Genomic DNA, 26,978 nt, shown 5'->3' on the forward strand with positions numbered 1-26,978 from the left:
TGCCCGCCCGATCTCAGAACCGTCCTGGTGTGCCCATGTGTGCACGCGCTGCAGGCCTGCGTACCTCTCTCTGCCAGTAGCGAGAGACGGACAGCGGTTCCCGTGGGCGGCTTGTGCGCTGGAGGCTAGCGCTCACGCGATTTCCCCGCCCGCTTTTCGCAGCGAGAGACAGGTCGTTGGGGGCTGTCTCGCCTTCGTTGCCGCGCCGTTTGCCTCCTCGAGCTTCTCGGTTTCCACACCGCGAACCCGAGCAATTGAACGAAAAAGCCCGCCCCGGTGAAGAGTGCACGCGCCGCGTCGCGAAAAAGCCACACTGCATCCCGCTCCGCTGGCTTCGGTTCTCCCGGGAAAAACAGACACGAGCTTCGTGGCCGACACGGGAGGAAAACTACCCTACACACGTGAGAGACAGCGGCGGACCGCCTCCATCGCCGGGGAAGACGACTTACTCGCAACTCCGGACAGCTGGGACCGTCTTCACAACGCCTTCGGCCCAGCGGAGACAGTGCGCGACACAATGCGACCGACGGCTTCACTGGCGTCCCGTTCTCTTTCACCTGTGTGTGTGTGTGTGTTTGGGCGTGTCCGGAGGCAAACGCTATCCAGAAGGCGCACTGTGTTGGAAAGGCTGCGCCTCCTGTGTTGAGGGAATCAAAAAGACGGCAGCAAGGACACCGGACGCTGTCTTGGGCGAGCGCTCCGTCTAAGAAACGGTCCTGTCTTCCGCGGCCCTCTCTGCGCACGTAGCTTGCCAAACGCCGCTGTTGCGACACTGCGGCGTGTGAAGGAGAGGTCGCGTAGGCGTATTATCGTAAGCAAACTCCAGGGGTATCTGCGCGAGATCTGTTTCTGCTTGATTCGAATCCTCATAAAACACCGCAGGTAGGCGCAGGTTGTGGCTCCGCGTCCTAGGCTTTGTTTCCGGCAAAAGCACGACTCGGCGATCCCCGCTAAATGCTACAATCCCTTGCCACTTTGCAATCAACAACCATTGTTTTTTCTCACAATCTGGCCCGGACACCGTCAGATCGCCCCGTCGAGTTACGGCCGTTGCGTCTAGGTTTGTCGTTTTTTAAGAAGACAAAAGACGTCAACCGCGAGGGGGGAGGATCGCGAAATCTTCAGACCCCGTAGCGTCCGAAGCACAAGTTCCGAGTATGTCATCGGATAGATCCGACACCGAGAGGAGCAAATCCCTGAACAAACAGGTTTTACGTATTTGAACGAAGTGGTAAAATAGCGGGACAGAGCACGCAGCGGATACCCTTGCGTAGAACCGATCCACGGAACGTCTCTCTGGAGGCGAGAAGTTTCAGGCGTTTCGGCCGCCACCGTTTTCCCGCCGAATATGCCAAATGCACTGTCACAGTTCTTCGTCTGTCCGTGAACGCGCTCGATTTCCCTCTCTACAACAGGGCGACCTCTGCTGCATATGCCTGTAATCGTGCGGTGGCTGCAGCGTTCCAGCGGCAAATACCTACGCGAGTGTGTGCACATGCGCTTTTACTTGTGTACCGTCGCGACCTGTGTGTGTCCGGGGCACCGAAGGCCTGGACTGTGGCCGACGCCTACTCAGTCTCTCTCGAGTTGTTTTCATGGACACGTAAAGTTCGACTGCATTTATCGTTTCCTAGTTCTGGTCACAGAAAAGCTGGCGCAACAAAGTTAGCCTCCGATGTGTACATACACTCAATCGAGTCCGCGGAGAAACGAACAGTAAAAAACAATGAACCGCAATTTTTTGAGGAAAAACGTCGCGTTTCTTCCTGGAGAAAGAAAGGACGATCCTCTCCTGGTCTCTGCAGTCCCGAAACAAGACGATCTGTGTCGGCGCTTGCGGCCACGCCGAACGCGGGACAGAGCAGCCAAAGGGTGTGCACAGTACAGAGAGAGACGGCAAGAACTGAGATGCCACTCGAGTTTCTCACGCCGACTCTCTACACAGGCACAAATACCTACCAGGTCTAGCCGTAAATTCACCCGCCCTGCCTATGACCACCGCATTTCCCTGCCACGGCTCTTCTTAAAAAGAAAAAGAGAACCTCCGGCGCGACGACCCACCGCCCCGAGACGAAGAGAACGACGGCAGAGAAGGCGGACCTCGCTCTTCCCGCGGCATCGTGGTCTCGCCCCCGCCGCTACGAGCAGGGGAAGAAAAAACGAAACTCCTCTTTTCTGTGCCGGTGACCAGGCAGGAGTACACACATACGTCCAGCGTAAAGAACACGGGAGATTTCCGCGCTCCCGTTCTACCCGTGTTCCGCTCGTTCCTGTCCCTCCGTCTCCCAAACACTCGCTTTTGGAGAGTCTGGGCACTGGTTCCCCCCTCAGTCTCTCTCTTAGCAAATCATCATCAGTCCGCTCTCTTCCCAAGAGAGCAGCGGAGGAACCCCGTGCACCGTCCGCCCACATCCGTAGCCGCCTTTTGCCTTAACAGCGAGTTCGACACTCCTCCGTCTCCTGCTCTTTTTCACTGTCCACGCTTCTCTCTACCGCGTGCGCATGTTCCTTGCCACTGGCCAAGAGGGATTTCTCCCCTCCTCTGGCGCGCTGTGCTCGCCTCAGAGCTTGCCTTTCAAATCGTCCAGGGTACTGGTGCTCAGGACTTGGCGCTCAGGGTCGGCGGCTGAAAAAGCACAAAACAACGGCGAACAGAAACATTCCTCAAACCTTTTGTTTGACCTAGTGTCTGAACGAAGCCAGTTCAAAATACACACGCCGCCCTTGCTCGCACCCCCGCCGTTGGCCCTCGTGTTCCGGGAAAACGAAAACACCCACAACTATTCCACAGCTCCTCGCAGCTCGGGTCGGTTGCCGCATGCGCGTCTGTACCCTAGCCGTCTTCGAGCTTCCTCGTTCTCAAAGCAGCCGGCAGAAGCGGCGAACGAAGCATCTCTCTGCGTGAAGGCCCTACGCGGCCGCACCGTTTTCGTTGACACCCTTTTCTCTCGAATGTGCGCCGAGACTCCCCACCACTTACTTTCCAGTGTCTGCAAAAACTCCTTCATGAAATCGGTAAGGCGCGGAACGTCAATCTTCAGATCGCTGTACGGGCTGTCTTCGACGACTTCCCCGTCTTCGCCCTCGTCGCCATCACTGCCGTTCGACATGAACTGCTTCAGGCTGGCCAGCAGAAAACACAAAATGCACGCAAACTCGCACAATCCACACACGCCGACGGCCAACGCAAAGCCCGCACACGACTGAACATACGCCGATATCCGTACACGTCTATCTATCTACCTATATCTATCTATCTCTCTATCTACCTATATATATATATATATATATATATATATATATATATGTAGATGTATCTGCATGTGGGAATCCCGCAAGAGTACACAAACAGCCACGGTTCACCCGGTTTTGCCGAAGAGTACTGGGATCGCGAAACCTCGCAGCACGTTTGATAGGGGAACACACGCCACTGTCGGCACGTGCAGTGAACTCTATTCACTGGATGAACAAGGCGCCGACCCGCTTTCGACGGAGAGGCGCCCTGTGTGGGTTTTCGACCGTCCTCGGGGCTTACCAAGCTTTGAGAGACTCCGCCTGCATGATACCCTTTTGGCAGACTTGAACGAAGAGCTGGAAAGCAATCGCCCGCTGCTTGTTCACGTGGTCCTTATCGGCCACCAGAGCCTCGATAGAATACTTCAGCCACTCATCGAAGATTTCCTAAAAAGCAACGCACAACACAAGGAATCAAACGTGCAATCCAAAAAAACGTGGATACATCTACATTTAAATATATACACATATATACATATATATATGTATATGTATACATGTGTGCATATGCCCGTCAAGTGTACTGTTCGAAGTCGCCGGTTTTGCCACACGGGAGACAAACACAGAGAGCGTGTCCTCTCTTGCCGCCGGGGTCTCTCTCTCATGCAGACATGGGCGACTACGGACAGCATCTCCATTCGCGGATACTGCACACATACATTTACATGATCGTAAACGCGTACCTGTAAGTTCCTATACACACATATATATATATATATATATATATATATATATATATATATATATATATAGGCATACACAGGCGCGGTTCCGATGTTGAGTACAAAGATCGCGTCCTTACCTTGTGGACAGAAGGCGAAAGGTTCATTTCCTTTAGCATCTCCAGCGCCGTGTTGAGGTCCATCGACTGTACGAGATCCTTCAGCTCAGATCGTGCAGCGGCGACTTGTTGCTCCTGAAAAACAGAAAGAGCCCACGTCGCGTGAGAACTTCACAAGGAACATAAAACCAGGCCCCGGCGGACACTGGCGAGAACGCGTCGCTACACTTCACGCCTCACAGGCGGGACACACATGGAGACGACGCATCGCCTGCATTTCCATCAGCAAATTTCACAGTGCGACCGGTTGGGCGAGCCGCAGACGCGAACGAATAAATTTCCACTCTGTCGCTCTTGTCGACAGAACGCACCTCGGATACTGGCGCTGCGCCCGCGCTGCTAGCCTTCGTTGCAGCTGTTTCGCCGGCACTCCTGTGGACACAGGGGAAGGCAAAAAGAGGCGCTCGAGGTCACCCAACGACGGCGGACACTCTGTGAATGGTTCCGGATCGCGGACACACATTTCTTCCAAGAGAATCCAGGCCACCAAACGGCAGGCACCTCGTGGAAACGGCTCCCCCACACATACACTACACTCCTGTGTGTGCCCAAACCTGTTGATGCATCCGCCTCTACACACAGACATTCCCACATGCTTACGCAGGTACACCACACTCCGCCACGTGCTTACGTACACACACAGAGGAGCCCAGTCGCGCCAGGCAGAGCGGCAAGCGTTGGGATTTGAAACGGAGGCGATTCCGCGACGCATCCGAAGCCCTCTGCAATTCACGATTTTTTCCAACTGCGTCCCGCAACTTTCAACTTACCTGCGCCGGCTCTCCTTCGCAGGCGACGCTCCTCCGTCAACGGGGGCGCGGCCGAGGAGGGAACTCGGCCCAGACGAGGCTGCATGTGCAGAAGCCGCTGCGTCGCTGGACGCAGCCGCACTCGCTGGCGACCTCTTGCTGAGGCTCGATCCCCAGTTCTCCCGACGCAGGTTGTCGTCGCGGCCGGGTTCTCGTTCCTTCTCTCGCTCCGAGCGCATGCGCCCCAAGGCACTGGAAAAAGACAAAAACAAAAGCACGCGGGATGACGCAGCGGACCGAAACGCGTCCACACACAAAGAGGTTCTCCTCGCTCCCAGGACACAGCACTGGATCAGGTGGGGAGGCTTGTCGCGTTTGTCGTGGTAACGCCCGCTCCCGTTTGCCTCTCCTACGCTGAAGCAAGGCTTACCTGAAAGCGCTCAAGGGTTTCGAAGGTTCGCCACCCATGCGAGAATTCGTGTTCATCGGCGTCGAGTTCATTCCAGGCTTCTGCGTACAACGAACAAGACAGGAGGTCGCGAGCATGTGCTGTGGGCGCCGGCCGACCTCCACGTCTCAGCCTGCCGAGGAAACGCGTCCCCATTTCCTGTCTCCGGGGGCGAGTTCACATTCTGTTCGACCCGAGAGCGGCCGCACCAAACTCCCGCCGTTCCGCGCCTCTGAGTCGACGCCACACCACCCCTTGAAGCTGCCCTCACCGCTCCCCGCCTGTGCAAGTCTCTCTCCAGTGGTCGTCTGCGCTCTACCTGGCGTCTCTCTTTCCTTTCTCTTCGCAGTCGACGCGGCTCGCCGCGCCGCTCATTTTTATCCTCGCGATTGTCTCCTCTCTCTTTGCCGCCTCCTCCGCGGCACAGTCCAAAAATATGCGTACTCCGTCCCTTCGCTTACCAGTTTCGCGAGGCCGAGTCCACGCCTGCTAGGCGCCATCTCCCAACCGCCGTCGTCTCCCCGGTTGTCGAAGCCTGGGCCTCTACCCTTGCCTCCGAGGAGACCCGCGCTGTACTGGTGCTGCTGCATCTGCTCGAGCTGCGCCTGCTGGTGGAGCTCTGAGAGCCGAGTCGGACCTTCCTTCGTGGCCGCGAACTTCTTACGCCATTTCTCCGCCCGGTTGTCCAGCACGTCCTTCAAGAGGCAGCGGACCCGGAACGGCAGCGACTCATCCTTCTGGAGCTTCTGAACGATCTTGATCCGCTCACAGAACTCCTCGTAGAACTTCCACTGCGCGCACACGGGACAGAACCAACCGGAGTGTTGTCAAGACACGAGAACTCAGAGACAAAGGGCGTAGAGAAACGCGCACGCAGGTTCCCCCGGGTGGTTTCCACCGAACGCGGCTCGCCGACGACTCCCCCGGAGCCCAGCAAAAATACACATGCGAGAGAGGAGACAGGTATACGAATGGTAGGGAAGGATCGGCAGGCCGGAGGTGCGCCGGTTTCTGCACGAAGTGCGTAACAGCGCGGTCGACGAGCTTCGACAGCCCGAGGCAGAAACACTCTAGGCATGGGAGAGACGTCTCAGAAGAACGAACGAGGGAGAAGGATGCACAGCGAGGCTCAGAGAGGTGAGGCAGAGGAAGACGTACTTTCGGGTTCTCGAAGAACGGACCGACAGTGTGCAGGAAAGCACACAAGGCCTCCATGTGAGGCACGCCCTGGTCCTCGCCTCCAGAGATCTCGATACACTCCAGGCGCTTCTGCAGCAGCCTGTCGATACACTCGAGGAGAATGCGGTGGGAAATCATGCGGCTCTTGAGCAGCTCTCCGACGAAGATCATGTTTCCCTTCATGCGCGCCTTGTAGAGCTGAGCGAACTCGAAGGCTTCTTCCTCTCCCAAGCCTTCGGGAACTCGCATCGGCTCCAGATTCGCCACAAACGAATCTTCGCATTGGTTAATCAAGATGCTGAAGCGACAACCCACACGCGCAAGAAAACACACATCTGAATGTTTGTCCGAAACGAACCTAGTTGGGAGATGCAGACGGCGCTCGACCCGCACATGCCAGCAACAGGTGACAAACCATCGATCGAGCGCGCCTTGCACAGATCGCCATCAACATGAGCATACTCACGGATACGTATACTGACCGAGACACATGTGCATGACGTATGGGTGTATGCGGATGTAGACGGCGAACTTACCGACGGAAGTAACTGCCCTTGGCGTCGTCAGCAAGAATCTGTTTCAAGTCGTCCTTCAGCCTGGAGCAGAGCTGGACGTACATCTGAGACAACAGGCAACGACCGGGAAGAGACGGATGAAAAACGAACCGCACACGGACAGCAACACAGAGCGACCGGGAAGAGACGGATGAGAAACGAAAGGCACGAAGGTACCAACGCAGCACGAGGAAAGCCGACAGCCATCTTCCCCTGCAGAAAAAATTCCAGCACCCGAGCACCTCGCGACAAAGGCGCGGTCCTGGCAGAGTCAAACTCGGCGCATACCTGGATGAAGTGGTGCTGAGACACGGCCTTTTCGAAGACCATCTTCATTAGGGCGTTGACTTCCTCCTTCTCCTTGATGCCTGCATTGAGGATCTGAGGGTACAGCTTCTCGAACTTCTCCAGCGTCAGTTTGTTCAGGTGGCCCTTAAGCCGACGCAGCAACTGTTGTTGCTCGTCCCTAGAGACAAAAAGCCCACACGCATCGCGACTCGTGGCTCGGACGGCCCGAGAAACGACCAACGCATTGCTACGTCTCCGTCAAGGCGCGAGGACTAGTCGCAAAATCACCTAGACACCGACCGAACGAACCGCGGTCGATGTGTATACAGCAAAACTGCACATGCCGTTCCGTTCGTCCCCCTCGCGCAGAGAAGCCGGGCGCGTCATTCAACACGTAGAGTACCTATAGCGAGGCGAAAGCGTTTGCAGAGAGAAGGCATTTCAAAAGCGAGCGTTCGGCGAACGCGTGCTTGGACACACACACTGCCAGCGAGGAGACTGCGCTGGAGACTCACTTCTTTTGCTCCGCCTGTTTCTTGACCCACGAGCTCTCGGAGGCCTTCAGAATGGCGTGTGACGGCGGCGGCGGCAGACTCTGTTGCATGCGGCGGAACTCGCCGGGGTCGGGGCGTTCTTGGTTGAAGAAGCCGCCAAGGCCTCCGGCCATGGCGCTCAGCCCGCCTCGGCCGCTCTCCTCGCCGCGTCGCCAGTCGCGCATCGGCGCGGATCGGCCGCTGTCTCCGGCCTGGCCCCTGCTGCCGTTGTGCTGGGTCCCGTCGCCCATCCGCCAGCCGTCTTCGTTGCGCCCGCTGGCGCCCTGCTGGCCCATCGCGCCGCGCTTGCCGTCGTTCTTCCTGTGCAGCGAGTGGAGCAAACCGTCGCCGCCGGCGCGCCCGGAGCGACTCTTCCACGAGTCGTCGTGGGCTTGTCGGCCGTGGTACCAGAAGTCGCCGCCGGGTTGGGCCTGCTGAATGGCTGCATGCGAGAGCGCAGAAATCGAGATCAGCGCGGGAACCGACGCCGCCTGCTTGCTCAGCCGACACGCTACCAGCAGCCGCTTCGAGTACGGCCCGGAGTAGGTGCCGCCGGGCGAAAGAGAGGAGACGCCGTCCTCCCGGGCCACGTCGTTGCCGGACACACTCGACGCGATCCCGTCGCTGACGAGCGACGCGGCAGACGGCGGCGAGAAACTCGACTTGCTCTGTGGCGAGGACACCCCCGCGTCTGGGGATCGAGAGAGAGCAGTGGCCGGAGACCCGACGAACTCCGACGGCGACGAGGCCGAACCCGAACTGCCGACCGGACTGTCTGAAGCCTCAGCCGGCGCCGCAGCGGGCGCCGCGCCGCGCCGTCGGGGGCTGCGCGGGGAGTGCGCCGAGCCGGCGCGGGATCTCTGGCCTTCCCTCGGAGGCTCCACGGCGCCCTCGGGAAGAAGCAGCCGGTTCGCCTGTGGACTCGCAGCCCGAGGCGAAGCTGACCCCGAGGGGCTGTAGGCCGGGGAATGAGGCCTTCTTCGGGAGCGCGGGGAGGACGCCTGGCCCGCGGCCGCTCGCGGAGACAGGAACGTTTCGCGCTTCGACTCCGCCTCCGCGCCGTCCTTCTTCTCGTGCGTCGAGGAACCCGACAACCTGCGGGTCTGGCCCCTGTCCGCGCAACCCGCGCGCGGGCTCGAGGCCTTGCGCGCCTCCGCCTCACATTTGGCGCGCGAGGCGGACCTCGGCGACGCCTCCGCAGAGGCCCTCCCTCGCGGAGACAGCTTCTTGCCCATCTCGGCCTTCATTGCCTGTTCACAGAGCGCGTCCTCAGACGGCGGCGGCTCCGAAAATCCCGCACTCACTGGCGGTAGCCCGCCAACCTTGGCTGCAACAATCCGCGGGGCGACGGACTCAGCGGCGGCCTCCTTCTTCGCCGCGAGCGAAGCTGCAAACCCGAAGGGCGGCTGCTCGACCGGCGCGGACACAGACGGCTTCTGGACGTCAGTGGAAGAGACGCAAGTGACGAGCGAGACGGGGCTCCGCGGAGACAGCGCGGGAACCGCGGGAGGTTCGGTTGTCTCCAGCGTCGTCGGCGTCGAAAAGACAGACCCAACGAGACTCGCGGTCGTCGGGAAGCCGCGCGCAGTGACCGCCACGGGCGCGGCTCCGGTCGTCGGCGGGATTGCAGCGGGGGAAGACGGCATGAAGCTTCCCGAAACGCCCAAGGCGCCGGGCGCTGCTGCAGTCTTGCTGGAGACAGCTTGCGTCTCCGCATTCGAGGGGTGCGAGTGCGATTCCACGTCGTCGATCTCCTCGGCTTCCTGCTTGAGCACCTGCTGCTTTGCGCGGCGACGCTCCTCCGCCCGCAGCTGGTCCTTCCGGCCCTGGGGAAGTGCGAACTTCTGTTCCTGGCCGGGGAGCAAGGGCGCCTCTTTCTCTTCTTCCTGTTCCACCACGACCTTCTTCAGCTTGGGTCGGTTGCGCGGCCACAGCACATGCGGCTCCTCAGCCTTGGTGAGGACCTCGCGGCCCGCAGCGCCTTGGCCCTCCGCGCCACTCGCCCCGGCGCCAACCGCGCCGCCGGCCTGCGCCCGCCACGCGCTTTTCTCGCCTGGAGACGGCGTCAAATCCTCCGCTGCCGCCTGGAGACTCGGCCTGCCTCCTGACTCCGCGTGCGCCTGCTGCGTCGCCTGCGGCCCCCAGCGCCGCGGCTGCTGAGGTTGTGCCGCCGCGACGACTGCCGCGTAGCAGCCCGACGGTTTCTGCGCTCCTGTCTCCGTTCCTCTCGGCTCGCCGGGCGCGGCCGAGGCTGTGGGGCCCGCCGTGTGGCTTCCCCGTCTCCGCGAAGGGCCTTCCTGGGCGCCCGCGCCGGCGGCGCCGTGAGCTGGCGCCTGGCCTTCGCCGCTGGCCAGCGCCTCCGAACCACTCCCGCCCCGGCCCTGGCGGTGCGCGCCGCCTTCGTGCGCTGCGGCTGCCGCGGCTGCTGCGTCGTCCGCGGCTTCGCCCCGACTGCCGCGCTGCTGGTCACGCCGCGGGTGTCCCGCGCGATCAACGTAGCCGTGGCCGCGCCCTTCTTCTCTCCCTCTTCCTCGCTCTCGCTCCCCGCGCTTGGAGTCGCCGAACTTGCCTCCAGGCGCTCGGGACTCCGAGACAGCCTCGCTCGAAGGCGACGGCTTCGCGGGCTCGACTGCCGGAACGGGCTTCTCCTTCACGCGTCGCGCGCGCTCGGCCCAGGTCATCGGGCCACTGGAAGTCGCCGCTGACGCGCTGACCTCCGCCTGAACCTGAGAGAATTCGCCCGTCGCGCTCGCGCCGGCGGCGCCCGCGGGGACCGCGTCGCTCTTGTCTTCCTGCTTCGGCTTCGCGCCGTCCTGCGCGCGAGAGCCCTGAGCACCTGCCGCGCCCGAGGCCGCCTCGGCGCCGCCTTCTCGGCCCGCATCGTGCGAGTCGCCCGCCTTTTCGCCAGCGCCCGCGGCAGGTTTTGGGGAGCTCGGCGCCGACACGCGTGCCGCCCATCCAGTCGACTGGCCGCTGGCAGCTGCGCTCCCCGTCGGTCCCTCCGCAGAGCCGACCTCCCGCTTCTTCTCGTGGACACCCGCCTGAGGGCCCTGAGAGGCGCCGTGCTGCTCGGCCGCCTCGGGGGCGGGCTGAACGTCCCCCTTTCCGACACCGCCGCCTGCGCCACTCGGGCCGCTCTTGGCCGCGGCCGGCGAACCTGCAGCGGAAGCGCCTCCTCGGGCGGCCGCATTTCCTCCAGCATTAGGCGCCGCAGACACATTCGCTGCCGACTTTCGCGCACTTGGCGAGGGCGCGACGACCGCGACCGGCAACTTGCTGGCGTTCTTCATTCGTTCTGCCCAGCTGCGTGGGCCCTGCGGCGCCGCAGGCGTGGCTTCGCCTGGAGACGCCTTCTCCACTGCTGCTTGAGCTTGCTCAGCTCCGCCCTCCTGCCGCGACGACGCCGGCGCGTCGGCTGAAGCTTCGGCGCGAGGTCGCGGCGCCTCGGCGACGCGGTCCTGCGCGTGCGGCGCGCTGGGCGCCGAGCGCGCAGAGCCTCTCCGCGACGGCGACGCAGACCCGACAAGGCTTCCCCGTCTTGTCTGATTACCCGCGCTGTCCTTCGCTGCGGCGGAGAGTCCGGCAGCTGGGGACCCGCTGCTCTCTTTCGCGGGCGTCGCGGCCGCGCTTCCCACCTTCTGACTCCAGGAGGGCGTCGCTGCACTCGCAGACGTTGTTGCGTTCCCCGCTGTCTCCGGAGAGGCCTTGCCTTGCTTCGGTGTCTCCTCCGGACCTTTCTGTGAGGCCGACGGCGCCCGACTGCCGCCTGCGCCGGACGCGCCCGCGCGCGGCGAACCCTGATGCGCCGCCCCGTTGCCGCCGTGACTCAGCGCCGCAGCCGCGACTGCTCCCGCGTACGAGAGGCCGGTCGCGGGCGCGGTCGCCGGGCGCTTGGCCTCGCCAGAGGAGACCGGGCCCGCGCCACTCGACACCGGAGACCGCGCGCCGTCGTTGGTGGACGATCCGGTCGGACTCGCGCCGCCGCCAACCGCGGTGCCTGTTCCGCTCCCCGGTCCCGTCGTGGTGAGAGAAGAAGCCGGCGAGGTCCGCTCTTGTCCGGCTGCGCTCGCCTTTCCGCCGGCCTGCGCCGCACTCGCCTGCGCGCCGGCGCCTTCCGTTTGGTCAGCCTTCGCGTTTCCCTGAAGCAGCTTGTCTCGGAACGACGTCCCTGCCGGCGGCCGCACTGCGCCGCTGCCTTGCGAAACAGTGGGCGGAGGCGGCGGGGGACTCTTCACTTCGTCCGAGGCCTTCGCGTCTGCTCCGTCCGAGCCTGTGCCCGCGGAGACGCGTCCCGGCGCGCCTCCCTGGCCGCCCTGTCCCGCGCCAGGTGTCTGGACAGCCGGTACAGAGTTTGCGTTGCCGCGGCCGTGGTGCGGCGCACCCTGCGCCATGCGAGACGCGCCAGGCGCATTTGGAATGCCGCGGCCGGCGCCGCGTCCGACCCCGCCACTCACTCTGTAGTTGACGTCGCCTGCGCGGCCGCCGCGGCCCAGGCGACCGCCGCGTCCCCTGCCGACGCCGCTCCCTGTGCCTGGCGCTGGGCCGCCCATCGCGTACGGCGTCACGAGGAACTCGCCTCCCGGCGCCGCGCAGTTCGCGCCCGGTGGAGGCCCAAGGTGAGCATGCGGAGCTGCGTACGGGAAGACGAAGGGACCAGGCACTGCGCCTGCGCCGACGGCTTTGTCGAGCTGCGCCAGCGTGGGATCGGTCGGCGAGCCGACTGGAGCGACGACGAGATGTTCGACCGCGCCCGACGGAGGCTGGCCGGCGAAGAGTGCGCCGTTCGGGATCGGCGACGCAAACTGCGAGGGGACCGGGTGCATGGGCGCAAAGTGGAGAGTGCCAGGCACCGGAATGAAGGGTTGCGAGTGGTGCGCACCGCCCCCAGGCAGGTGCGCGGCTGGTGCGCCGCGGCCGACGACCTGCGGCCCGTACGCCGGCAGCGTCGCCGCCCCCGCTGGAGACCCGCGGACGACGCCGACGGGCGGAACGGCGACGGGCGCGGCGCTCGGCGCGGCCGCGGCGGGTGGAGACGCGGCCGCGCGTGAAAGCGACGCAGCGCCTTGAGCGGACGCGAGTGGGGCGGCCATGGCCGGCGGCGGGGGGGTGCCGGCGGGCGGAGGCGAGGGTGACGGGAAGACCATAAAGGGGCGCCCGGGCACGAACTCCTGGGCATTCCGGTTGAACTGGTGAGTGCTGTAAGTGCAAGAAGAGGGCGACGTGGGAGAAGCCCCGTTGTTGACGCTGAGACCCGCGTTGGAAGGAGAAGCTGGCGACGGCGACCCAGCTGCGCCCGGATGATGAACCAGACCTAACGGCGCGGATCCAGGCAGCGACGCCTGGCCTCCGACGCCTTTGAAGTTGGCGGGGACCGCAGCGGCTGAGGCGGCAGGCCGGAATTCCACGGCATCTGCGCGGAGTTGAGACCGCATCGGTCCACCTGCAGACGCGGAGGCAGTTGCAGGGACCGCGCCGTTCGCGGATTCGGCCGGCGCGGCGGCGGTCACAGACGCGGGCGGAGGCATGGTGACAGGCGCAGTTGAGAGGACGCCACCGCTCCGCTTTCGAGGTGCTCCCCCGTCCGTCTCCACGGGACGATGTGCGATGCCAGGAGGCGCCGGTTGAGAAGACTGGGCGTCGACGGAACTACTGGATCGGTCGAGGGCGCGGAAAAGAGGCCCGAGTGGGACGGGAGAGAACGCGGGGAATGCGCCGCGAGCGCTCGCCGACTGGACACAAGCGAACGACAGACCGGGAAGAATAACAGGCTCTAGAGCAGACGGACTTGGACGGCCTGCGGCATTCTCGCTGGAAGACGCTGCCGACTGATTGGCACCAGAGGGGAAGAGGAGTCCGGCTGTCGCTTCCTGTGAACACGGCGCGGCGAAAGGAGAGCAGCAGGGGTGACCAGCCGCGAGAGACTTGCCAGGAACTGAGGAATGTTGAGGAATGCCTCGCGCCCGACAAAAAGGCGGGTAATCGGGCACGGCAGCGAAGGCGGACTCGCGAGTGCCGGTCGGAAAATCCGCGGAAAGCCGAAGATCGTCCTGCGTGTTTCGTTCTTGGGACCTCACAGTGCAAGACTGTTCTGCAAAAGAAGAGTGCTCGACGCTCTGGTTGGTCTGAAAACGTTGACTACCATCACCCGGTTGCAACGGTAGACATGATGCTCGGAACTCCATTCGCCACGCCGGCCACGCAACCCCATCAACCGCGCACGGGGAGCAGCAGTGAGTTTTCTCCTCCGACTCTCTAGCGCTGGAAAACCATCACGGCCGCGAAGGCTTGAGACCAGTAAAAAAACGAGAACGGGCGGCGAGCGCCGAAACACCCATCAAAGCAGGAACGAAGCGGCCGACACCGAAGCGGGGCATGCAGAGAGAGTGAGTGGTCAGCCAAAGACGTCGATGCGGGCCACCGGAGACGACTGGGTAAACGTGAACTAGGTTTTAGTGAACGAACTAAATGCGACGGTCAGGCAAAACACGACGGCCAGTGCACGAGATTCGCTCGCATAGAGGCCGCAGTTCGGCTACACACCAACGCCGGTGGAACTGATAAGCGGGGAGGGAGGAGCAGAGAATGCGGCAGACCCCGCGGGAGAGAGCGCCGGTACGAGTCCAAGAACTTCCGGGGAAAACGCGTAGAGGCGCTGGCAAAAAACCCACGTCGATTTGTCACACGCTACGTCTCCCCTGCATCCCTTCGCTGGGCGAAGTGGACGTGGAAATACTTGGCAAAATCAGGGTGTACCGCCCAAGTACTTTGCTTAACCGCCCTACGGTGTCAGAGCAAGAAGCCGCGGTCGTCGAGATTTCAGGCGGAGAAAAGGCGGCAAGAAAAAACAGGGTGCGTAATTTCAACGCAACGACAGCGCGCTTCCGATGGTTGCTGCCAGTCAGAGCCCCAACATTGCCGATGAAACGGACAAAAAAAGTGGAAGGACAGGACTACGAAACCGGCACAGACGGCGAAACCTCCCTGACCTAACGGATGCAGGAAACGGGTTTTTCCTCTCAACTGTCGTCTCCAAGGGGGAACATGATTCTTTTTGGCTTCGTCACCAGAGCGGGGTTCCTGTTGGTCTTTCACGATGCGTGGCGAGAAACGAAGCGCATCACGTCAGCGAGGAACAAAAAGCGTACGACAAAAAATGGGGCAGCGCTAGGGGAAAAGAGCAGACACGTCGAAGTCCTCCGCGAGTTTTTTCACGAACATGTATCTAGATAATTCGCATATTTTTTAGCACGGAACAGGCCGCACAATGGTCGTCGCGCCTCTGTGCAGGATTGGAGAGTGAAAGGCGTTACAGCGGACGAAGTAGGGTGTGGGGGTGCCTCTCTCAGGCGAAAAGAGGGTCGGAAAATCCAAGCGCGAGAAGTGGGGTAAGTACGAGCGAGAAGTGATGCGGAGAAGAAACAGGAGAAAAAAGGGGGCGAAAAAGATGCAGACAGGCCAGAGAAAGACAACAACTCCTGTCCGCGCCCGCGCAGCGCCTGCTGCATATATGAACGCAAGATTCCGCCCAAGGAAAATCGTGACAGGGGCAGCGGTAAAACAGCAGTACAGCCGCACCCGACTCCACTCTTACTTGGGTGCCCGACCGTTCTGGCGGGAGCGTGAACTTTGCAAAAGGTTTTGCCCCCCGCCGGGGATTTCGCGCACAGCGAACACCCCACCGCGCAAAGAGTTTTACGCTGTCGAGTCCGCACGCGCGCGCGATTCATGCGCCGTCGCTCCCCCCAGTGCATCGTCCACACGTTTTCCTCTCGCGTTGGGGAATGAGTGTGGCATGGCCAGGGCGATATGCCAAAAAAGCCGGTCACCCCCTCACCGGGCTGGTTTCGAAAGGCGCACCCGAGCCGAAAAATCACACGCGGCGCAGCGTCACGAGAGAGCGCGCCTACAGAGCGAAGGAGGGCGGGATAACAACCGCACACGCAACGTCCCACGAGCGGCAATGCGGAACAACAACCGGAGCAAGTCTTCTGTCGAAGCTGAAGGGGTTATCCCCCGCGGTCGAGGAGCTGGTAGTGAATGGGAAAAGAGTACTCGGGGAAATCGGCAAAACGCACGGGCATTCAACTAGCCGCACGCTATAGAGTCCTCTCAGCGGGAAATAGAGCATGGTTTCGAGTTCGCGCCGCACGATGTGTGTCGCCGTTCAAGTAAAGACTGAACGTCCTCGTAGACGGCGTATGCGCTATTCCCACAGAAAGATGACCCCTATTCTACGATGAAATGACAAGGCCAGAGCAAAAAATGGCGAGGAATGCGTGTGTACAAATGGGAAGCAAGCCTTTATATGCTGCATCCTCCGACGCGTGCAGCTGGACGAACATCGGGGGCAAAATGCCGCACAGAACCACCAAGAGACGCCTAGACGAGGGAGGCGTGCGATGATCTTTTTTTGGTCTCGCGGCTCCCACCTAGAACCCATGGCTCGATGCCCATTCCTGGAAGTCAAAAACGAGCGCCAGTTAGCGGAATCGCCCGTGGGGTGCGGATGACTCGCCAAAATACTGAGTGTGCTTCACAGATCCCCGTCGCTGCTTAACCGGGTTCTGCCGTGTGTTTTTTTATCCCGCTCATGTGGATGACCCCAAAGACATGGGGGCCTTTCCAGCTGCCATGCCTCGCATTCAAGACGGTGAGAATTAAGGAGATCACAGCCGAGCCAGAGAAAACTGAGTGATCACGAATGCCGGCTACAGTTGATCTAGCACACACAACCAGAAAAAACGAGTCTCCCCTGTCCCAAACAAGAGCATCCTTCACGAAAACGCACGCGCACAACACTCTGGGTGCTGGCTGTAACCCCAGTGAATTCGAGCCTGTTCTAATTCTCTCGTCTGGTGCGTGAGATGTGACACTTTATAGTGCATCACCTGTGAGAGGGACGACTTGCGACGCACGATATGCACGAGTGTCTTGAGTACGTGGATTTGCCTCGAGAAATCCGATACTGCTGCTTCACCGAAAAACAAGCAGCGTGCTGGCTGACAGCAGAATATCTCCCCACCTATATGTGGATTTGCCTCGAGAAATCCGATACTGCTGCTTCACCGAAAAACGAGCAGCGTGCTGGCTGACAGCAGAATATCTCACCACCTACGCAGCGTCCGCTGCAACGCGGCATCGCGTCAAATGTAAACTGGGGGATTTGGTTGATTATCGAGCACAAAAATAAAGTTGGCGACACAACGGAGTGCCTGGGGCCCACGAGGCACGGAAGCGATGAATCAACGTGGACAAGTCGATTTCCGCGTGAAATGGGAGTCATAACAGGGTCAGAACGCAGAGGCACTGCTCAGCAACTTGTGCATCTGGTGCTGAATAGAAAAGCAATTCCGGATTCCAAGTGTTTTCGGTGGTTCTTTTCTTCGCATAGCCTTACATTGGCTAGCCACATCATCTAGGTCCCTGACAAAACATGGGGGGCTGGACCCCATTCAAAGCGCAGTCACATGCTCTCAGTATCACTGCTGCCACTGGAGCTGTCGGAATCAGACACCGCCCCTTGCAGGTGAACGGTGGTGATTCGGTTGCCAACCGACACGCACACCTTCTGAACTTTGATCCATATCCGGGCGTCGCCCGGGACCCCACCAGCAGCGCCTGCCTCAACCTGTGACGCCGCATTTGTTTCGAAACGAGAACGGTTCGGTGACCCCTGAACGACGAGACAGACACCAGCGGAAAATCACGTGCCAAACCGTGTTCTCCGAACAATTCCCAGGGCGAACAGAATATTAAAGAGCATGCCTTGTCCCGTGCATCACGAATGGGTAACCGATCACGTTCCACGCCTCTATACCTACGCACACGTGCACGGCGCCCGCGTACCAACTTCACACCGCGCGAGCTGCATGCATGTCCTGCACGCTTACGTTGCAACAATCAGCCACTTGGTCCTTGTTGCATTCCCCGGGACTCCTCCGAAAAGCGCTCTCGTCATCGCCGCTGTCCACGTTAGATTCACGCGACTTCGACAGGGTAGCCTCTAACTGCTGCAAAGCGTCTTCTACCTGCGGCCAGCAATGCTGATCGCCTTCGACATCAGCTCTCTGATCACCTTGGCCCGAGCCGGGGGAATTCTGAGCAACTTCCCGCTGTCGGTAAGTTGCAATTTGAGACACTCTGTGGAGGGCGGGGCGAATATCCTGAACCAGAACATGGCGGAACGGAACGCCGCGGCCGACGTATCTTGCGCACCTTGAAACGCATTCGAACGAGCACTGCATGAGAGGCGAGCCCACTGCCTCTACACGGCAGATGTCACAAACCCGGGCAAAGAGAATGGCGCTTACTTCTGCCGTCCAAGCCACGGAGACATGGGGACGGAAAGGCCGGAAGGCGAACGGCGCTCCTCCAAACTTTGTCACAACCTCATTGACATCTTGTACCACCGGAGCGACCTACAGGAAACGGGGGCATGAACATAGATCGTGAACGCAATTGAGACAATCGGTCCAGCACTCGGGTGATGTCGCCGTCACCAAACCTTCGTTCTCGTCGCCGCTCCCACGCGTACATCATCGGAGCAGCTGCGCTACACTCGCCACACCGGGTTTAGATGATGGCACACGCGAACTAGGAACTGGGACTGTCGGGCACGTTGCACCAAAAGCGTACCAGGTTTCTCGCGCAGATCGGCGATACCGGAAAGGCAGCGAAAAAACAAGATTGGTCCAGATTGCTGAAGATGTCCAATCGATCCTGGAGTTCAATTGTGAAACTGCTCCACATCACAGAAAGGCGAGTTGACAGGATACACCGCCGCCTTCTCGAAATGTCTACATCACGTGGGAGCGCAGTATTGTCAGGATACATTGACGTCGACGCAAGCTTGATGCAAAAACCACCTTCACCATTGAACGTCCTACGCACTGGACTCTCGGCTGCAGCCACTGCATCGGGAAAAGCGCCTCCCCCGGGTTTCCTACTGAATGACTCAAAGTGGTTCGAATGGACACTCCTGCTGTGTGCTCGGCCACTCCGTCGTCTACGGAGAGCACTGGATAGACATTTTCTGGTTTTTCAATGGAAATTCGCGCGCAGCATGCCAGATCAGAGCTGGCCTCGCTGCAGGGCTGCGCATGCCGCCTTCTCTCGACAGAGCGGCCTGCTACTATGGACGTCCACTGAGCGTTTTGGAACGAACTTAGCTTTCAAAGTGGAGTCCTATCCGCACAGAGGCACGTACTGATTCCTCATGAGAGAGAGAGAGAGAGAGCGGTAACGCTTAAGAGCTGGCACGCCTAGTGGGCGTTTTAGTCACCAGCTACTCACCATTTGACTTGCTTCAGCTTCGAGGCAATCTGAGCGAGGAAAGGCTCAATTAGGTGGAACTGGAGCATGATCGTCCGGCTGAGGCTTATGTGCAAATCGGCGGCATCCGCGACGTCATGTGTGGTATGCGCTTGCCACTGCCCTTGGATCCTTCGCTTCTTTCCTTGAGTGCCCAGAGACGACACCGGCAATGAATCTGTCAATACATCGTTAGGCGCCTGTCCTTGAACGTTCATCGACTCCTGTCCAGATCGGCCAAGTGACGTGTGCTGCGCCTCCTCGTTTATGCTGTTCCCTCCTGTGGCCGTTGTCGCTCCACACTGCCTTCCTGTCAGCGGAGGCTGCGAGTCTGAAGCGTCTTGAACGCCGATGCAGGGACGAGAGCCCTGGTGGGCATTTTCGTCGCGTGCTCGGAGATGCTCGGCCACTTGGCAGAGCTGACGGAGAGAGGCGCGAGCTGCGTCGAGGCGTCGGCTGACCTTTCGCCGTGCCACTGAACAGGACACCCACAAGCAGACACCTGGAAATAAGTGTTTCAATCTCAATTTCGATGTTCGGGGTTAACCTCCCATGGCGCCCGTTGTTCTGTTATTCAACTCTGCGAGACGCCAGTTGCAGTTGTAGCAGCTGCCGGAGGATCGACAGCCTTCACGTAACCAAAAGGATGTCTGTAGCGGCAGTACAACCGCGCATGCGACCTCGCTCACCGGGGATATACACAAAAGTAGCGAAGTTGCCATCGGCATGTGGGATCTGCCTTTTGCGACTGCGGCGCTGTTGCTGCCAAGTACTCGGCTCCGGCTCTGGAAACATTGAACGGCGAATGCAGAATCGAAGAAATCAGACGCCTGCTGGTTGCGATTCTCTAACGATCCAGTCCAATTGATCGGCGCTTTTGCACACATTCCACCCTTTAGCTGTGGACTGCCAGGCGTGATGGACCCGTTCCACCGCGGACTCTGGGTCCGCGTCTGTCGCATTGCACTGAGGATGCCTGAGACGCAGGGGCAATTTCGTTCTCCTCTCCAACTGTATCGCTTTTGTAGATTGGGGTCTAACACGCACCAAGCCTCTTGTGAAAGCTGAAACTGTCGCAAGGCGCAAAAGCGGGTGACCAATTGCGTTCCTCCGACTCACCGTCCCACGAACTGAGGAGCCTCGCACACGCATCCGCCACATCAAGTTGGTTGGCTCGCATTATTCCACACCCTTGGAACACACTTAGAAGCGCTTCCCATCTCACACGTCTTCTCGTGGGTCAAGTCATGAAGCAAGACACAGGACAACCACACCGCTGCCGGCGGCTGCTTAGAATCTAGCTTCCCACCAACTGTGCTCGACTCCGTCCGCCCGGTGCTGGCCACCTCTGCCTTTGAAAAGGCTGCCCCAAATAATGAGGGAGGTTGCGGTTGGAAAAGGTAGGTGAAAGATTCTATAGGCCATGCATGTCATTCTACGTCGAAAATTATAGATGCTCGGAGTGTTTGCTTAAGAGGCAGGATAGACGGTGTTGCCCCATCGCCCACGTGCACAGCAGCGAGTAGTCGATAGAAGACATCTGGAATTCGAGGAATGGCAAAACCTTGTCATGTACAGTTCCTTTTGTCCATGCCGTCAATATAGAGATGCACTACATTGTTGGTCTTTGCTGGGTGTCAACGTCGAGCGTATCCTGTTGTCCTCTGTCCGTGTCTCTCGGTGTGCAGCGATGTAATCCCGTCGTTGGTGGTTGGACCGTGCATGCGCTGCTCTCGGTGAGCGTCGAAGCGTGTAGAGCGTCTTAGTTTTTTTAGCTTAAAGTTCACAAAAAGATGAATGTCTTATCCGTGAGGACGATTTTTTTTGAAAGCATCAGGGGAGTTCCCTCATCTTCTTGTCGTGAAGTTGGCCGAGCCGATTCAGCATGTCGGCTCGGGATTTCTGCATGCAGGGCGCCTTTCTGCGGCAAGCGTGTCGGTAACAAGTTGATATTTTGTGTTTAGATGTTTCTGTTTGCTTATTGAGGCTCGTTCGATGTCGGATGCGGAGGAAAAGCCCATTTTGACACTCAGGACCTGTCGGTTATACGCAGAGGACGTTGCCCTCTTTCGTCCTGCTCAGTGGCTCAACGATGCGTGCATCTCGTTTTTTTTCGAAGCTCTGCAGGCTGCAGCTGAGTTGTACTTCATGGCCAGGGCCTGCCATGAGAACCAGACGATAGCGGAAGGAATAGCGCGCTGGCTAGCCGAAGGCATTGAACCACTTAGCGAGAAGAATGAAGAACTGCTGCGCTGTAAGCTGGGACTGAGCAGCCCAGCGTGTCAACCCTCTGCAGGCGAGCCCGCGTCGTGTAACGTGACGTCTAGGCAAGAAGAGCACTCCGAGGCGTTATTGTCTTTGGACTTGACAGAACAGGACGAGGCACAGGTGTGTTCTCCCATTCTGTTTGTCGATCCGTGTGTGGCCTTTTGGGTCTCAATGTGTACTGATGAGTCTGAAGTACAGGACACCCTTGAAAATTTGCATATACCACGCCGGTCAGTGGTAGTATGGCCCATCACCGACCACCAGGATCCCTCAACCGTGGGAGGCACACACTGGACATTGCTAATTCAAATAGTGTGTAACAGAGCGGTGAACAGAAATGCAACGGCCCAAAACGATTACAATGCACACGATCCGGTACAACTGCTCAGCGGTTACCAGTATTTTCACTTCGACAGCATTGGCCACAACTGCCAGCAATCACGCGGTAATCTGGCTGCTGCAAGACGGCTTCAGGCACTGCTAGGTCGGTTTGTGAAGATCTCCACCTCAACAGACTCCCCCCCGGCTGGAGACCACGACAGATCAGATAGAACACCGATCCCGCTGCGTTGCACGCCACCTCAGAGCAACGCGTCCGACTGTGGAGTGCACTGTTTGCTATTTGCGGAGAGACTTCTACAACTGGTGGTCAAAAAGGATCGTGACTTCTTCAAAGGAAAGGATAACTCTGGCGACCGGCGTTCGAAACAGACGACGCCGTCTGTCGACGTAGAGACCGGTCCACTATACCCGGAACTTCCGTTTGACGTATCATGGTTTTCGTTGCCCGATCTCCAAAGGTTCGAGCCTTCAGTTCTGGCTGCCCGGAGACGTGGCGCAATCTTGCTGGTCAATAAGCTGACTCAAAGAGGCGGTGGCTGCTGAGGAAAAGGTGGATGCACGGAGATATTCGCCATCGGTTCTCGTGGTGAACAGACTCGAGCTCCCTACGATTCCCTAGTTCTCTCAAGCGGATGACAGCGCCATGGCGCCGTAGTCGTTCTTGTATGTTCAATGCGGGTGAGGTAGCGGTTTGTGGAGTCCACATCGAAAAAGACGCAAGTCGTGACAGATATTGCAGATGCAAGGCTGGTAATGGAACATTTTTCGGTTAGACCGTTTATGCCTATTTGCATTGCATTCTATATATGGGTGGACGACGTCTTGTTCAGGCAGACCTGGATGTTTGTTTTGTATGCGAGTCCCCTTGACTCAAATGAGAGCTTACAATCGAGGGGGCCACTAGCGAAACAGCTGGCTGCCGAAGTGGCATTGCCTCTGCTCTCGTCGGGGATAACCACGCGAAGGCGAAGCGTCAGTTTTTTTCTAAACAGTGGCCATGTTCCCCATACGGGATGAAAAAGTCTTTGAATTCCGGTCATGGAGTGGGTTAGGGGCTGTCGAAGTCTGATATAGTGTTCATTGAAGGACATGTTTCTCGGATGCATGAACCAAAATAGTCACGACGGCCGTTGCACGTGGCAGCGGGTCTTAGAGCAGCGTCACATTACCCCCACGCTCAGACCTTGGCCGTGGTTACTCGCACAGAAGCAGAGAAAGTATCAGCCACCTACTTCTTCCCTTTCCTGCTCTCCGTACCAAGAACGTCTCGGACGCCGGAGTGCGTGCTCACTCTGAAAGGGGGGCAACATTGACCAGTTGGGTGGAACTACAATTGGAATATTGCTTACATAGAGTTCACCACACTTTCTAACGACTCGCCATACTGTTATTGTGAAGAAAATGTTGTTGCGGGCCAGTTATAACATGCAATAAAGTGCCTTACTGTCATTAGCATCTTTCTGGCCTCCTCTCGAGACAGAGGCTTTGCCAGTGCCTTTGGATCTACGAGCACTTACGGCGTGGCACTTCCGTTAACACAGTTGGCATCGTAGTCTTACTTTTCGCCGCAACTTCCTCCTTTTTTTCTGCATCATTCGCATTAACCCTGGGCTCCGGCTGAACGCGGCCATTCAACTGGCGTACCTATATACTGCTCTTCAGCATCGTCAATATCAGCTTCCCTCTCCTCCTCTTCGTCTTCGCTGCCCTGTTTCAGCATGTCTGTGGGATGTGCTCTCGTCCTCATCTGGCGACGAACAAACCTCAGCTTCGTCTTCAACGTCGTCTCCATCTGTTGATCGAGTTTGTGTTAATTTATCAGCATAGGTCAAAAGACGTTGAGGACGGACCTTCTTGGACAAATCTTCCTTCTTCATGAGAATGCCATCCGGCATTCCGGTTGCTATGGCTGATTTGTCTGAAAGAGCCGCAGCAGTTGTTGTTGACAATATTCACTCCCTTCGCTGCAGCTGCCATAGTCTTAAGTGCAGTCGTAGAGAGTTGTATGTGATGTTACCGGTAGGGGCAGACGCAGCTTCTGGAGCAGCAGCTTCAGGTGCACCCCCTTCAGGCACGGCTTCCTCCTCTTCTGGACCTGGGGTGGCCACTGCCCCTGACGCGGCAGCTTTTCCGTCCTCCGTTGCTGTATATTCCGCTGTTTGTTCATTGGGCGCGGGCGTTTGGGCCTCTTCATCTGCGTGTGATGACCACAATCAAATTGTTTCTGGGCAAAATCCAAGGGGGACTCACCTGCTTTGACCTGCTCGATCTTCTCGACCTCAGAACCTATGCCCTCGGGCACAGATTCTGGTGCCAGCAGGACATCATCGGACTCCGACACAGGTTCAATATGGTGGTCGTCAAGGCCATGCGAATAGGTATTTTGAACACCGTCCTTACAACGAGCAATATGAGCATAGAAGGACCCTAGACAGTCTAGGCATGTCGCATCTCACTGTCGACTCCACAGAGTATGGTTGTGAAGCAGCTTTGTCTGCACACTGGTTCTGCATTGATAGCAGAGATGCGCGAGAATGTTCAGGAGCTACCTTTGTCAGCTACGAGACCCTCATCGGCAGCCTCCGAAGCTTCAGCCTGGTCTAACGAACAGGAATGCATCAGCCGAACGACCAGATTTCTGCTCGTATCCGACTACCTTCTGCTATCGGGTACATGTGTCTTCCCTTCAGCCGACTAGCCTCCGATCGAGAGAAAAGCGCAATGCCCAAGCAGAGCGAACAACTCACAATTGCCTGTAGGTTTCTCATTTTCGTAGACCGGATTTGGACAGCGTGTGTCGTGGAGAGACAGGAAAATGGAACGGAAAGCATTTCGGATTCCCTGAGCTCGTGTACAGTGCAGCGATCCGCTCTGTCCGTACACTGCGGCCTGAGAAGCCTGAAAAGGGGGCTGCTCTCCAGTTATCTTCGTGAGGAGGGCGGGAAAATGTTGTTATGAAATTACTCAAAACTTGATCCACATTTCTAGTAAGCGAAAAAGGTAGACGTTGGGAAATACCGGGATGCCCTTTACCCCCACAGGGCCACTAAAGAAGTTACCGCCAGTCCCTACCTACCCATCATATCCTCAAGCAGGCAGTGAATAATCCAGATTTTATGGAACATCGTTTGTATGAACGATTCATGCGATAAGAGAATTGCATGCCGCGAACACACCGCGGTCACCTCGGCCCTGGCTTCCTCTGCTTATTTTTCCTCCGGTCATCTTTTTTAATCTTTCCTTTTAGGAAGCGGTCCTTCAGTTCGTCCCGGCTGAGCGGCCGAGTGTCAGAGTCATCATCATCTGAGTGTTCACGACTACTCACGCCATCCAGTGTCGACGGGAGCTTGATCTGTGGTGGACTACCTACAGACGGTGCAGCTGTGGGGTGGGCAGGAGCACGATCAGCCGTTCGTTCCACTGGAATGTGTATCGGAGCAACCTCACGAAGGTAAAATTCGATGATGGTGTCTGCTCTATGTTCTATTGCTTGTAGAAACGGAACAACAGTTGAATCGTTCAACCCTTGGTTGAACCACAGCTCCTCCGAGTACAGCTCGTGACACTCGAGCTTGTCGAAGATTCGTTGAATCCCAAGCTTCAGTTCGCCAATTTTTTTTGATATACCTTCGTTTTTCCCTTCGAACATTTTGGTCTTCTTTTCGAGTGAAGTGCAATACGCTTCTAGCTCTTGCAGCACCTCTTGTTTCCTTTTGTCTGTGACACAGCTGGACGACTGGAAGTTATCTATGTCTCTCTGAAGCTGAACGATATTGGCCTCCGCTGCTTCAATATCTGCGCTGAGTGCGTTGACGTAGTTGTATAGTGAGAAGTTCTGTTCCTCTGCATTGACAAAGGCCTCAAGAAGCTGATCGATGCTGGGCATTCCAGTGGCTTCTTGGATTTTGGCAAACGCTGCTTTGTAGGTTTCAATTTGCGCAGCTGTTCCATCTGCACTTCCACTGTCCCCACCAACGCTCCAGGCGTCTTGCAGTCTACTCGGGGAATCCGCTTCAGTGGACTGATTGGTTCTCCTCTGGGACGCTTGATCGTACTTCTTTGTTTGCCTGATCTGCTTACTCTTCTGGTAGACTTCAATCAGGCGGCTGAGCTCAGACCGTTCCTTCTCAAAATCTTTGTGTTCTTTCCCTGCTTGCGCTTTCAGCACTGCGACCTGCTGGTGAGCCTCATCTCGAACTTTGTATGCAGCATTGGCCATGTCAATAACCTCTGCCATACTTCTTTTTTTCTCAAGCAAATCACGTTCCATCTTCCTATAGAGATTGTCAAAGGCGACGCGTTCCCGTCTGAGGTTATTTATTTCTTCCTTGAGTTTTTTGTTATACGCCACGGCCTCGCTGTACTTCTGCATCCCTTTGTTCAGACGATTTTCGAGTATTCTTATTTGCTTTGCGATTGATTCACTGGAGACCATCGCACAATAAATCCCTCCCATGGTGCCCATCCTTTCCCTGCACTTCATCACTCTACCCTCTATGAGACTGATTTTAGAGAGGAGATCTTTTTCTTTACGTTTCTCATCTTCCATGTACTGGATCAAGTTTTGGCACTGCTCGTTCAGAGCTTGCATTTTGCTACCCATAAGGGTGTGCTGCTGACTCGATACGGCCTCACGGGTTTCCTGAAGCTCGTACTTCAGCTTTGTGTTTTCACGGGAAAGCTTATCTATGGTGGCACGTTGGCGGCGTATTCTAGCCTGCGCCTCTTCACTGTAGGCCTTCGTGTCATTTTCGAGGACCCGGAATTTCCGTTGCAGCTCCTGTATTTTCAACTCCACCGGTTTTCTACGTGGCTCAGTTGCCATCGTGATATCAAACAAAAACAAGACCACCAAAATGCGTTGAGCGCATGTTTTTTTGCCGTCTGCCTCTCCGAGGCCACAGCCCCATCGGCAATGAATCGAAAGGGGCCAGGCAACAGCGACCCAGAGGCAATGAAACAGAAGCGAAGCGGAAAGAATGCGTTTAGTACGTGGACAGCCCGCAAGTTTCAGCCAGGCTGGTGCTTTGAAGAGGAAAAGTGATAAGTTGTTGCACTCCTGTAACGATAGTTAACTGCGGTAGGAAAGCAATTCTGCTACAAGGCCCTACATCTGCAACTTCCCCACATCGCTTCTTTAATATTTACCAAGGCCATCTAGCATGTTGTTCA

The 26,978-nt window shown here is 58.1% G+C and overlaps 4 protein-coding genes across 4 annotated transcripts; 1 reads left to right on the forward strand and 3 right to left on the reverse strand.

Annotated features, from left to right (window-relative positions):
* Nucleotides 1–2,561: 2,561 nt before the first annotated feature.
* NCLIV_037200 (GJ21226, related) lies at nt 2,562–14,068 on the reverse strand (the record flags this gene model as incomplete). The annotated part of the gene is made up of 12 exons (XM_003883921.1): nt 2,562–2,626; nt 2,981–3,123; nt 3,536–3,681; nt 4,097–4,210; nt 4,447–4,507; nt 4,906–5,136; nt 5,315–5,394; nt 5,794–6,123; nt 6,491–6,809; nt 7,048–7,130; nt 7,354–7,531; nt 7,869–14,068. The coding sequence occupies 12 exons, from the start codon at nt 14,066–14,068 to the stop codon at nt 2,562–2,564; spliced, it is 7,950 nt and encodes a 2,649-aa protein (XP_003883970.1).
* Nucleotides 14,069–17,451: 3,383 nt separating this feature from the next.
* On the reverse strand, nt 17,452–19,991 carry NCLIV_037210 (hypothetical protein; the record flags this gene model as incomplete). Its single annotated transcript, XM_003883922.1, has 5 exons — nt 17,452–17,559; nt 17,777–18,049; nt 18,522–18,624; nt 19,179–19,652; nt 19,897–19,991. Coding segments are annotated over 5 exons (1,053 nt in total), but the record flags the coding sequence as incomplete, so codon positions are not given.
* A 1,200-nt stretch (nt 19,992–21,191) lies between these two features.
* On the forward strand, nt 21,192–22,349 carry NCLIV_037220 (hypothetical protein; the record flags this gene model as incomplete). The annotated part of the gene is made up of 1 exon (XM_003883923.1): nt 21,192–22,349. One exon carries the CDS (start codon nt 21,192–21,194, stop codon nt 22,347–22,349), a length of 1,158 nt encoding a protein of 385 aa, XP_003883972.1.
* A 1,057-nt stretch (nt 22,350–23,406) lies between these two features.
* Nucleotides 23,407–26,397, reverse strand: NCLIV_037230 (conserved hypothetical protein; the record flags this gene model as incomplete). The annotated part of the gene is made up of 6 exons (XM_003883924.1): nt 23,407–23,598; nt 23,657–23,724; nt 23,824–24,000; nt 24,057–24,113; nt 24,356–24,406; nt 25,254–26,397. 6 exons carry the CDS (start codon nt 26,395–26,397, stop codon nt 23,407–23,409), a joined length of 1,689 nt encoding a protein of 562 aa, XP_003883973.1.
* Nucleotides 26,398–26,978: the final 581 nt, after the last annotated feature.

The sequence above is a fragment of the Neospora caninum genome, chromosome VIII (assembly GCF_000208865.1).
Source record: "Neospora caninum Liverpool complete genome, chromosome VIII".
NCBI lineage: Eukaryota > Apicomplexa > Conoidasida > Eucoccidiorida > Sarcocystidae > Neospora > Neospora caninum.